This window comes from Vipera ursinii (assembly GCF_947247035.1).
Source record: "Vipera ursinii genome assembly, chromosome: 2".
Classification (NCBI taxonomy): Eukaryota; Metazoa; Chordata; class Lepidosauria; order Squamata; family Viperidae; genus Vipera; species Vipera ursinii.
Genome location: NC_139513.1, coordinates 70,264,604 through 70,278,715, shown reverse-complemented (window position 1 = coordinate 70,278,715; position 14,112 = coordinate 70,264,604). Strand labels below are relative to the sequence as shown.

Sequence of the window (14,112 nt, the reverse complement as noted above, 5' to 3'; positions counted from 1 at the left end):
ATAAATTTAACTGCTGGAATATTTTTCTCTCTTGGCCAGCAGCTCATCTACCACTGCCGATTAGTTAAAAACCTATGAACAAGACAATACATCTGATTTTTTTTTGTTCCCAGCTTTCTTGGAATGAGGCATGTAATGAGAATATGTTATGAACAAATAAAACGGAAATTAGTGAAGGAAAATATTTGTAAATGAGTTATGATGCATATGACTTAATGATATTTCCTGACTGAAAACAATAATTGTTACATAGATTATATCATTTGAAGACCTTGAGTTGATTTGTTACTGAACAATTGGTATCTCAGCTTTATAATGTAAAAAACTAAGCATATAGAGACAGCCTGAAATATGTCAAGTTGCTTATTTAAAGAATGTAGTTTAATCAAGGTAGAAGGGAGTAAGGAAGAAATAGTATGCTGTTTTGAGGGAATAGCTGACATTTTTCCTCAAAATCACTGAGATTTCAGATTTTTTTTCCAAAAGCACTTAAATCTTGCCTTTTTCAAAATCACACTTTGGCTAGAAGAAAAAACCCAGAGGGCTATGATTTTCAGAAATAAACTAAAATTTGTTGTTAAAGATCTTAGAAAAATTAAGAATAGATATTAAACATTTTCCATTTAGAATTGTATTCCATCTCCTGTGATTTTTTTGGTCTGAGATTATTAGTTATTCAGTAGCACTAAAAGCTTATATATAGCAGATTATTAGTGGGTGGTGTGTGTTTTTTACCAAAATAAGTACTAAATAACAGAGTCAGCTTTCTCACTAGCATGGAAAATATCATGTGATATGTTTGAAACCATACAGCTCAGTAAACTGAAATTCTTAATTTACCACATCCTTTCCCCTTCTCTTCCCTCAAAGTCTTCTGACATGGGAAAAATATAATCAAACACTTGTATAATTCAGAAACTGTGGTACAGTTGACAATGCTTCACTTTTCTCCTCTCCACAAGCCAAGTATGTAAACCATTTTGATAGAGCATATAATTTGCAAATACCAAGGCCTGTTCAGAGAACTTTAATTGTACTTCATTGCTCTATTAATATAACTGGAACAAGTTAAGGATAAACTATTACCTACCAGTACAAATAACTAATCTTTATTAGTTATTTGAAGTTGTACAGAAGGAAATTTGTAGTTGTACAGAGGAAAGTTGTACAGAAGGAAATGCTGCATAAGTGGCTGGTGATTTGAGAAGGGCAGGGATTAAATATTCCTACCCATTTTTTAGTTCTAGTCATCCACTCTAGCAATATATATTCTTCTTTAAAAATGCTTATTAGGCTACAATATGTCTGCTTTTATAAATCACGTAGAATGCACTTAAGTCCAGTTACTTTCATAAAGACAAAGAATTTTCTACATAAATATCTAAAATATTAGGCCCTTAATTAAGAAACTAATGTAATTGTGAAATTACTGGTCATAAAACTGTACCTAAATTCTTCAGACCAGATTTATGTATCAATGTGATTTCACAGAGCTGAGAGCAGAAGATTGAATTAGTATCTTAAAATTCTTGTCCTAATGAAAAATCTGATTATGACAGTCTCCAACAGTGCAGAAAAAGATATACAAACAGCTTAGGAGATCTGTGTCTTTTAAGTTAGCAATATCATTAGACCAAGAAGGCCCTTTTAAAATTAAGGCATAGGCTTTTGTTCTCAAATGTTTGCAAGCTATTTCTACTTATAAGAAGAAGGAAGAAGTTTTGCAAGTCAGTTTCATTACCTATGATGTTATTCACTGCTGCAGAAATACTAGTTAAGTATATATGCCATGAGAGCAGCATGTAGTGTTAGGCAATCTACAAAACAGGCCTCAGAAGCTAAAGTATCTTGAATGACAAACAAAAAACACTCCATTTATAACCTACTTAACTCTTCAAATTCCTAGGAAATTCAGAGCTTGATACTGTTTGAGCAATACAGCATAGTCTCATCTAAAATTTAGGATACTAAGATTTATCTCCTAGAATTTGAGAATCATGTTGGCTGACATTTGTTAAATCAAATGCTTTTTAAAAAAAGCCTTGTGTATTTTATTAATTATTAACCTGGTGGCCTTTTTTACTCTCTCATTCTGAATGTTGTATATTGGTTAGATATTTTTTTCTGACCATCAGAATTACTTAATGGATGTTGCTTGCATCTGTACATCTTCCTGTATTTTCTTCACCGTATCGGCAATCAAATTGCAAGCTTTCTTGTGCTTTTGCCAGTGCTGCACTTGACACTCTCTAAAGATGAGTAAAAAATGAAAAAAAATAGTAATAATAATGATGATAACTACAACAACATTCAGAATTTTTCCTTACTACTGTTAGTATCTGCATGAAGGTCAAAGCATGTACTTCTTTTACTCATAAAAATGATTTCATTAATGGTAATTTGGGATTTGGATGTTAAGCCTATATAGAAGCTATATCTATATCTATCTATATCTATATCTATCTATATCTATATAGGATACAGCACACTTGTCCAAGCTGTTGCTGCAGGAATGGAGCTTCCGAGGGCTGGATCCAGGCCTCGGAGGGATCCTCCAAGCCGTTTGTGCCAGGAGCGGAGGTCGGGGGAGCTTCTGCATGCCTCTGGAGGTTGGATCCAACCTCCGGAAGCTCCATTCCAGAAGCTCCGTTCCAGGTGGGAGTAGCTTGGAGCGCGTGTGCATGGACAATTGGTATTACCATTTAGGTTAAGTTGTGTGTAACAACAACAAAAACATTTTGATGCAGATGTGTGAGCCTTTCCAATTTTTTTGAGGAGGGGTGTTCATTCAAATGCTTTGCACAATTTTATTCTGAACTGGATACAAATGCAAAGAAAAATAGATTCCAGCTGAAATTAATGAGAAAAATTTTGCTAAAGCAGAACTATATTTGGTATTTAACTTTTTGAGAAATGTAACCAAACTCTGTCAGAACAAATCTTACCATTGTAAAATAATACCCACAAGACCATCTACTGATCTAGAGAAGTTCAGGTAGTCCTTGAGTTATGAGAGTAATGGAGCCTGCAGATTCCACTCATAACTCGAAAACTGGTAGAGTGAATCTCGTACTTCGAATGAGATCACTCCATTGCTCGTTAAAACGCATGCAGCTCATTAAGTGCACATGAGGTATCTGTGGTGGGGAAGGCCATGGTGGGCCTAGTGATGGAACAGGCCTCCCCAACACACTAAGATACCTCATGCTTCCCCCTCTTCTTGCCGCGCTGGACTCACCTTGCAAAGATCCATCTCTTCTCTGTCGCGGTTCCTGCTTTTGAGGGACAGGAGAGTTGAGGGAAGTCCCTGGGTGCAGTAATATCATGCGAGTTCAGGCGGCAGAGAGGATTTTTGCAAGGTAAGTGAGTCCGGCGCAGCAGGAAGGGAGGAGGAAGCAGTTGTGAGGAGTGGGGGGGGAATAGGGTGAATGTTGCAGTGCCACTGAAGTCACTCGTAAGGGTGAATGACTGCCATGGTGCTGCAATATTCGTAATTTTCGGACTTAGTGCACGTTCGCATCCCACCAGGCTCAAGGTTGACTCAGCCTTCCATCCTTCCGAGGTAGGTAAAATGAGGACCCAGATTGTTGGGGGCAATAAGCTGACTTTGTAATAATGCCTCGGGGGGGGGGAAGCCCTAATAAGCAGGCATATACATAGAATGAAGGCTATTGCTAAGTACATTGATTTGTGCTTAGATTGTAAGCCGCCCTGAGTCTTCGGAGAAGGGCGGGATATAAATGGGATTAAAAAAACAAAAAAACACTAGGGGGCGCTGAACATGTAACTTCAAATGAGCTTTAAGTGAATGCTCATAACTTGGGGATTACCTGTAATGAAGAAGCAGATTGCAATATTGCTAGTTGCTACAATTCCTTTTAAAGCAGATATTAATGGCACATAGAAGTAAATCTATCTATATATATACTTGAATATACATGATCACTTCTGAGGGGCTTGATTCAAGCCCCTTGCAGGTCATTGTTCAATTAATGTCCTACTGTTACAGAACTGTCAGATGATAACCAAAGAAAACATAAATTTGGTAATTTTTAATTTAATTTTTTTAATTTTAATTCCATTTATATCCCGCCCTTCTCCGAAGACTCAGGGCGGCTTACAAGCTTAGCAGTATAGTAAAATAAATATAGTAAAATAAATCTCAATCATATTACCTATAGAGACAGGATTGAAACTGGCATGGTTTTCTCTATTGGAAGCTCAATAGTAACAGAAAGAATAACCCAATTCTGGATAATCTCTACTATTAGGAGAGTCCACTTTCTACTGAAGAGAAAATGTTTTAAGTATCCTAATTATTAGTGATAACATTATGAACCATATTATGGAGAAACTTTGTTTGAATTCTACTTGTTTCACAAACAAAGCCAATGTAATAAAATATGGTTTTATTTTAACTTGGGACATAAGAATTAGATGTAATTTATTAAAACATTAATGCAATAAAATATTTATAATATTGGTATTATTTTTGTTTCTAGATATCTATGTTACCATAAGATTAGTGAAGGATTTAGGATAGCATGAAAACTAGTGGTATTAAACTTACCGTTTGCAATACCATTCATTCCTACAACGGGAGCAGCGTTTTGTGGCTTCGGAGCCACATACTGCACACTTGGGTTTATCTGGAATTAGGGCTTCCATTACATCCAGGTTATATGTCTTTGCCCATCTGATTTAAGAAAGAAAGCAACCTTCATATAATACAACAACTGGAACAATTATTAGTCATATCTACAATAGAAATGGAACTCTCACATTAATTTCATATTTGGTAAATAATTATTAAAAGTGAATTTATACCAATGAAATTGACTTCAGTATCCTTTGAAGACAAAGATTTTGGAATAGTATTAAGTAAATGACTTCTAAACCTTATTGAATTAAGAAAATGATTTTTTTATTTTTCAAATTGTGGGCTTTCAGGTTAATTCTATGTATCTTGATAATTGTAACAATTACAATCTTTGACAAAGTTAAGAAGTTAAATGTGAATGAATCTTACCTATAAGCCTGGCTTTTCAGCTCCTCTTCTGAAGGACTAAACATATTGTTTACTTGGTGCTTGGCAATTGCTTGCCATTTTCCAGTGTTTTTTCTGACAACTTGATCCCAGATTTCAGGAACCTGTTAGGACAATAAAAGAACAGAAGACTTATATCTTTCAAACAGTATATCAAAAATATTTTGAAATTCTGATGTTCATTACAACACTAAGATAAGAGATCATAAACATTAACTTGAAGCAAAAAATATAATACTATACTAGATATTTTATCTTGGGGAAAATTTACCCTAAAGAAAAAAAGCAGGGACAAAACTAGATTAAATAGGAATTCCATTTTTACAGACTGGTATTAACTTATGGGGGAATGTGACCCCTTTCCCACTTCACCTTGTCATATTAGGTTCTAGAAAATAATTCCCAGTTTAGAGGCAAAGAGATTAGGAAAGGAATAACATTTGCTCCCCATTTCTGCAAATTCACTTTTAGGTAAACACCAAAGCATGTGCCCAGCTAGTTAGTAAATAAATAACATCTGAAAATTTCTACACACTTGATTTGATTCTGGGTGGTTGTACAACAGATACCACATCTAGAGAAAGTATTGATATGGGATGCTGTTTTCCTTCTATCATTTTTTTTTCATAAATAAGAATGTGGATGCAACGTTTGACTCTTGTTCCCCATAACAAATGTGGCAGTTGATAAAAAAATTTTTAGGTGTACTGCTGAGGTCTCCTGGAGGCAGAGGGATCAGTATGTACACAAATTCAAGGGCATTTCCTGTGCAACTGATTATCATTCATACTTCTCAGAATATTGATTTGTTACATTCACAAATTAATTCAATTCATGTATAAAGTTCTATAATCTTTCTATATATTAATAATGAGCTGGTTTTTTGATGGCTGAGCCTTATATAGAGATGAATAAGAATACCTTCATTAGCCACAAAATGCTAAATAAATATTATCTGGGAGAGGGAGGAATAAAAATCTAAAGGAAGGGAAATATTAAAATAGGCTGCCTGGCATGCTCACTAAAGGAATTTTACAATACAGTATTTTGTTGAACAATCCCACTTGTAAAAAGAAAAAAATGTCATGTGGTTTGAATTAAAGTCCTATCATTCATGTTTAATAAGGTCTACAATTAGAATCCTAGTCTGTTTGAGGAATAACTAATATTTGTTTCATTAAGACTAACCACAAGGAGGGACGTCCGGTCCTGTGCGTTAGCGACTGGTCACAGGCTTGCGGACCGCCGCACCCCCCCGTGGCTAATTTTTGTCCTGACTGGAGACCCTGATGGGTCCAAGCTGCCCCGGAGAGGCAGCAAAGAAAGAAGGGTGCCCCTGTGATTCTGGAATGACAGCGGTCGTTCCGTTCATCTTGGGGAAAGCCTTCTAACCCGACAGGAGAAAGGCTGTATTTCGCCGATCAGCCCAATCTACTTGCAACCGAAGTCCAAAAGAACTAACCAGCACAACAGTAAACAGTGTGCTTGAAACTGGGTGAGGAATCTGATTTTCCCTTTTCTATTCTACACTTAATTTCCTGGTAAAGATCCCCAAGAAGCAAAATACCTCCGAAAGTGAAGGAGGAGGACTTCCGTCCCACCTTTATACTAACGGAAGTGGCAAATTAAACTTTCCATGGAGGATAAAAATATATGGTAGTGAAATAAATTTATAAACTTGAAAGCTAAAATTTAATTTTGTACAAATTTAAAATTGTTGAATGGTTAAGACCCTCATTTTAAAGACCATTGTTCATATTGAAAATTAAATAGATGCTGACACCTAGTGGTGGATGAAGATTATGACAGTTATAGTTTCCAAGAGAACTTGCCAAAACCTGGGAAAAGCTAATCTGTGTTTGTGACCTTCAAAGCTTTATTAAGAAAGAACAGCTGTGACAAAACAGCTTAACAATCTGGGTTGCCGACAAAGAGAGAATTATAAACTTTAGAAAAAAAATCTTTTTTTAAACTCTTTGGATTTTAAATATCTATTTAACCGGGACTCTAAAGCTATTTGCAGATAAGAAGCCATCATGGATCAGAGATGTGTAGATAGAACACACCAAGAAAACATAAATACTTCTCAGGAGGAGGAATATAGTATACTGCAATTAATTCAAATAACACAGTTCAAATCACATAGAAATTCAAAATAAATTTGAAAATATAAATCAATCTATTTCTAAGTTAACTCCACAACAACAACAAAAAACTTTCAGGAAACAACAACAGAGAAGGAGCAGACAAATAAGTGGACATAAAACTGAAAATAGAGATTCAAAGACGGAACTTAACAAAGCAAGAAAACATGATTTAATACTAGTGGGGAAAAATTACAAGAAATGGAAAAAAACAACTCATCCCTTAAGACTACAAAATAAATTTGAGGACAAAAAAACAAATTGGATAAAATGGAATGTAGAGATGTTGAAAACATCAGAGAGAAAGGAAGTGATAAGAGAAGCAAAGAAGGAGAAAAAGATTTTCAAGAAACACGGAAAGGCAAAAGCCTCATATAAAGACACTTTATTCAATTTACTTCTTATACCTACAGCAACAGTCATGAATATATGGAAAAACTTTTGATTCAGAAAAACACATTGATCAAGAAAGATACTGGTCAAAGGGAAAAGTTTAAAGTGAAAATTAAGAAAATTGATGACGGGATCTACCAGAGACAATATATAAAAAAGAAACATTTTTTTGAATATGGTTAAAGAAATAGAAAAGTTTCTGAATACATATTTCATTCTAAGAGGGATGAATTCTTTAAATAACACTGTATGCTTTCCCTCCCTTTTTATTTTATTTCTTGATATAAGTAATATAATATTGTTGAAATGGCTTAGATGAAGAAAATGTTTTAGATAATTAAATATGTTTGAATTTAGGGAAATTATAATGTATTAAAAAAGAAAAAAGTTTTGAATAAGAGTTAAAGGATTAGATGATTAGACACATTAAATGGAATATTTAAAGATTAAATATATTTTAATATGGTTAAAAAGAATAAGAAATTTTGGGAATGAATATATATTTGCTTAGGAGGAATATATATTTTAAGTAGTATTTTACTTTTTATGTTTCTTTACTCTAGCTCTCTTTTCCTTTTGTTTACTGTTTTTACCTATTCTTTAAGAAGTGTAAAAGTGTTGTGATGGTTTATATGGGAAAAATGGATTTAAATCTTTAAATGTAATTAACTGTTGACAAAATCTTAACCAGCAAGAATATTTTGAACTTTATGGGAGAAACAAATCTAAATAAGGACTGTAACAGGATATAAGATGAGGCAACTAGAATGATTAGATAGAAATATTGATGTGATCATTATTTCTAGGAATATTGGGAAAAATCATATATGTAACTTATTTATCAAAATAATAAGAACTGTATTAATTCAAGGTTTGCAAAGAAGACATTTTGGGGAAAAGGGGAAATCAACTAAATGTACTATGTGGATTATGGATTGTAGAAACCAATTGTTAATGATTTTTCCTTTACAAATGTCAACCCAGCAAACACACTGTTTAGCAACTATTGATTTATGTTTTAAAAAATCAATAAAATATATGGGAAAAAAGAGACTAAGTTTAACCATATGCTTTCAATAAAGAGAAGATAAAAACTATACATTTTGTATAATAAAACTAGAAAAATCATGAGAACTAGAAGCTTTCCTCTGGTTTCATAGATTTTATTGTAGTGGCTGCAGTAGCTTTGCTTATACATCTTTTGTTGATGAGAGAATGAAATACATATTTGCAAGTAAAATGGCTACTATAACTAGAATCTCTACATCGTTTTCCATTGGTATCCCAAAAAGCTAATGCAGTATTTTAGTGTGTCATCAGAGATATAGAAATGATATTCTCTGGGTTTGTGAAATATAAGAATAGGACAAAAGTAGCAGCGATGCACATTACTTGCTCCAGTATGAGATCCTTCTTGGGTGGATCAGGATCTGTTACAGCAAGATGGCTCAGGAATTTCTGCATCTCCAGAAGATTGGGAAATTGGTCAACAAGAACATCGGTCAGGAAGGCACGAAGCTAAACAGAGACAAGACAAAACTAAAATATTGTAAAGCATTCTAAATGACACATGCATATTTTATATTATAAAACTGGACTGTAAAAATATTATGGGAACTTTAAGCAATCTCTCCTGTGCCAGACTCATTTGCCCACCTCCAATCATCAATTCATTTTTTTTCTATTTTTAGCAAAAAAAAACCGTAAAGAGTTTCCAATCACTAATAACTGTATATGTTGTCTTCTTTCTAATAAAAAAGACATTTTGCCATTTTTGCAATTTATGTCGCTTCAATAAATTATATGTGTATATTAATCATACAAGAACTAGGTTGACAATAATGATGTCAACATTGGGGCCTCTAAGAGGTCATGCTCCAAAAATGCACTTTTCCATCCTTCTAACAATGTCTAGCCCACTGATTTGGGCATTATACTCCCTTTTTTAGTTATTACATCTTAAATCTCATTTACTTTTTTGTACAATTTAAAGGAAGCTTGATTCCACAAGACTTTGGGCAGCTCGCAGCTTTAAATACAAGAAAACAATACTAGTATGAACATTGATAATAGGTGACCAAAATGAGACACGACACTTCAAAAATAGATATTTGACAAGACTTCAATAAAGTTAAACTTATTTTTAAAGCAACTAATGCATATAGAATAGTCATTGTGCTTTAGGTGCAAAAATGAAATAAAAATTTAAAACATTTTTGTATTCCATTCCATCTATTAAGAATATAAACAGTATTGCACTATGGTCACTAAGAAGTCTTTTACAAGAGATTTATGTTACAACCAAAGTCCCCATATCAAATATTTTGTGGTATCTATGGAATGATAAAAATACATTGAAAATAAGATCCCATAGCAAATATTTGTAGACTACTTTTACAGAAACATGAAAAAGGATTTGAATTTGAAATGTTGCAATTTGTTCACAAAATGACTGTGTTATTGAACTAGACTGTTAGAAATGTCCAAGCTGGAAGTAACAGAAGAATTTTGAGCTCAACATACTTTGAATCAGATCACAACAGAACATGTATACATTCTCTCTCTGTCTCATTCTGTCTTTCTCTCAATCTCTCTCTCTCTCTCTGTGTGTTTATATAGATAGATGGATAGAGAGAAGGGAAATGCATTCATATCTTCAACTGATGTAAATTACCGTATACTGACTTCTTTTTATCCATGCACTTTAACAGCATTTAAAATACCAATTAAATATTTTAATATATCACTTTTTAATATTTGTAAAAAGATATTAGTATTATTAGCGAGACGAGAGCAAGAGCAAGACCAGCAGAAAGTTATGGAATTTCCAAAGCGTGCTTATAGTGAAGATGGGGGAGGGGAGCGGTCTAAAGAAGTTTTGGGGGTCATGACAGATGTGCTCCAAAAGTTTTGGGGCGTTAAGATTGCTGATTAAATTTTTAAATTAGAATGTCAATGGAGTAAAATTATTATAGAGGAGAAAGTTTTTTTTTATATTTTACACAATTTAAGATTGATGTCATTTGCTTGTTAGAAAAGGATATTAGGGTTATGGACTTAAAGTATGTGTTGAACTAAGAATGGGTACGCAAGCTCCTAATTAACAATAAGCTGTTTTAGAGACTGCCTAAACCTTTTTATACTTTTTCTATTCGAACTCAAGGATGATTAGGAACTGCGAGACACTTGGCGTGGTACATGTAAGAACTATTTTTGATCATTGTTTAGTTTGGTCGGAGATTATTAGGTTAACAGAGATAGGCGCTTTTGGCGCGTAATGGAGAATTTGTTTGGAAATTAGAGAAATGTGGGAGAATGTAAAGAGTAGATGAAAGTGGGAGAATGCAAATAGTAGGTGGAAAATTTTCCTTTTTTTCTTTTTTACCTTATTTGTAATATTAATGTTCTTTGTATTCATTCTGTGAGCTAGAGGGAGATAGAATTTATAGTTTATTATTGGATAACATAGGGGTGTTTACCTTTGTTTTTCGATTTTATACCCTGGGAAGTCGGGGGGGGGGGAGGAGGGAATGGGGGAGAGGGATAGGGAGGGTTGGATAGGGGTGGGGGAGGGGGGGATTAAAGTCAAAATGTATTGTAAAACTTTTTAAATAAATAAAAAAAAGATATTAGTATTATTAGTCTTTGATGGCAGCTTTTGATTTTTCCCCAAAGTATCTGAAACTGCTTGTATGTTTGGCATGTTTTCTTTTCTTGTGATGCTATTCTGAATTTTTGTCTAATTGTAAACTCTAACATTTTAATATGTTTTACATGTATTTGTATAACTAGATGATATAAGGTAGTATCAACATATATTAATGTACATTTACAATATTAATTCCATTTTTTGCAAACAATTTGTGAGTGAATAATTAATACACAAAAATAAACCCATATTTGAAGGGGGGAAAAGTCCACATTCAAAATTTGACAAATTTATTTTCTATTTCTGTAGCATTCTAAAACAAAATTACCTGGGGACTCCAAGTTAAAAAGTTTTTAACATCCTATTTCATAGTTAAAATTTGTTTGTTACTAATTATTTAAGAATGAATTACGATTTTATTTATTTAGTTATGGCTTTCATCCCTACGTTCATTCTAATTTATTTATGTTGTTCATTATATGTATATATATCTGGATGTGTGTATCTTCCACATCCAATATTGAGAGGGGTATCATCTGATGCAATATTAAAACAATCCCCTTCTTGCTCCCTACTATACTGTTTAAAACTAGAATACAATATTAGGTCTAAACATGCTAAGGAAAACCTGAAGTACACATAAAAGGTGTGCCAGTTTTGCAATCCTGTACCTTGAGGAGCTGGCTTTTGTTAAAACTATTGAATTCGTACTTGCGCTGGCATTCTGGGCTAAGGAGTAGGTTATAAAGAGCAAGCCACACTTGCCCATCCAATTTAGTCATCTTCATGCGGTCTTCAGGGGCAACTTCATACCATGAACCATTCTCAAATTTCCTCAATTTTCCTAAGGAAAAATATAAGAAAAAATATTTTGGTATTAAATAGTTTGATACATACGGAACATTAATTTACAGGTGCACTGTTTAGCAACTGTTCAAGCTTATGAGAATAATGAAAAAGTACTTTTATGACTGAACTTCAAATTTACAACAGTTGTAGCATGTCCATAATCAAGTGATCTGATTCGCATGCAGCATAAATTTATGAAGGTCATAGTGTCCCTACATTCAAATTATGGCAATTCAGGCACTTTGCAACTGGTTTGCATTTATGACAATTGCAACATCTATGGTCATGTGACTGTCATTTGCAACTTTCATAGCCAGCTTCTCATAAGCAAAATAATGGAAAAAACAGCAGTAAGCTGCAAATTGCAATCACATGTCATGCTTAATGACATGTGATTCGTTTAATGACTGCAGCAGAATTGAAGTGAAAGTCAGCTACAGTCACATGATATTTCACTTAACGAAAGTGTCAATTAGCTACAGAGTCACAATTGCAGTCATTAAATGAGGACTACCTGTAATTATATCATTTCTTGAAAGGTGAAGAAGGTACTATAAATACGCCCTCATCGTTTTATACAAGTCCAAATTCACATATGTGTCATCTTTATACATGTGTAAAAATTCTTTTGCTGGAGCTGCACTGACTGCTTCTAGGTGCAATTTAAGGTGCTGGTTTTTACCTTTAAAGCCCTACATTGCTAGGGGGCAAATTATTTGATGGATCATCTCTCCTCAATAACATCCAGCAGAGCAGGAAGGCAGGGCATGTTAAGAGTCCCAGCTACCAAGGAAATACACCTGATGGGACCCAGCAAAAGGGTCTTCTCTGTGATGGCTCCCTCCCTTTGACATAACATTTCCAGAGATAAGATTAGCTCCCACCTTGTTGCTTTCCCGCAAAGCCTTGAAGACATGGTTTTGTCAGTGGGATTGGAGATCCCATTTGGAGCTGGTAATATTTTTCAGTTGCATAAAATAGTAAAAACTGCTTTGGTCCAACTGAAAATGCTGCAAATATATTTTCAGCACAACACACACAATGGAGAGTTAGAGTCTGTATAATAATGGGATTTTCTCAGTAACCTTTTTTAAGCCTGGTGTTCTCCAGAGGTGCTTGGCCTACAGTTCTTAGAATTCCCAATCTGTGAGTCAAAATACATCTAGAGGACATAAATTGGAAAAACGCTTCTCCGCTGAAATGAAACACACTTTTCAGATATAACAATACATTGTTCTCTGTTGAAACTTCAGAAAACATAAGCTTTCATAACCTATATAGGTTGCTGTTGGGTTTTTTTTAGGTAGATGGTTTTTTTTCATCTGCTGAGGCTTTTGAACCTTAGAGTTCATTTAAAATCAATGCCTTTCAGAAATTCAATTTTATTTTGAGATGCCCTTAATATCTTTCTTGGACAAATACCCTCCTCAAACAAATGGGGTTCTCTGTTTGTAACATCAGACTAATGTATCAACCTACAATTACAGCACATCCTTAACTTACAGCTGTTTGTTTAAGAACTAGTAATGATGGCCTTGAAAAAAGTGACTTATGACCTGTCCTCAAAGATATGACCATTGTACCACCCCCTGCAGTCACATGATGGTAGTTCAGATGCTTGGCTGCCACTCTAATTAATGATAGTTGCAGTGTCTTGTAGTCATGTGATCGTGACTTTTACCTTCCCAGATGGTTACCAACAAGCAGATTAACTGGGGAAGCCGGATTTGCATAAACATTGCAGCGATTTTCTTAATGGCCATGTAATAATGATTCTAAAACTGGGTCTAGTCACATTATGACCTGCTTAGCAATCAAAATTGGGGTTCCAATTGCGGTTGTAAGTTAAGGACTATTTGTGTGTGGAAAGGAAACCCATCAGCAGGCATCACAGCTTGTTTAAATGGATTGTTACATTTGTTCCTTATTCTTCTGTTTATCTTTCCAGGCAGGCATTCCTGAGGCAAAACCCCCATTAGAGATATTTAAAAAAGAGAAAAAGCCAAGTACAGATAAATGCAAATAAACAA

The 14,112-nt window shown here is 34.1% G+C and overlaps 1 protein-coding gene across 1 annotated transcript in view; it reads right to left on the bottom strand.

The window, feature by feature from the left end:
* Window positions 1–2,137: 2,137 nt before the first annotated feature.
* ZMYND10 (zinc finger MYND-type containing 10) overlaps window positions 2,138–14,112 on the bottom strand; it is a gene marked incomplete at its 3' end in the record, with an annotated part of 28,346 nt that continues 16,371 nt past the window's right edge. Inside the window, exons 8-12 of the mRNA XM_083355346.1 lie at window positions 11,905–12,077; window positions 8,977–9,102; window positions 5,030–5,151; window positions 4,571–4,696; window positions 2,138–2,249 (exon numbers count right to left, since the gene is read on the bottom strand). Coding sequence (XP_083211472.1) covers window positions 2,138–2,249; window positions 4,571–4,696; window positions 5,030–5,151; window positions 8,977–9,102; window positions 11,905–12,077 — 659 coding nt within the window. The remainder of the gene's footprint in view (window positions 2,250–4,570; window positions 4,697–5,029; window positions 5,152–8,976; window positions 9,103–11,904; window positions 12,078–14,112) is intronic.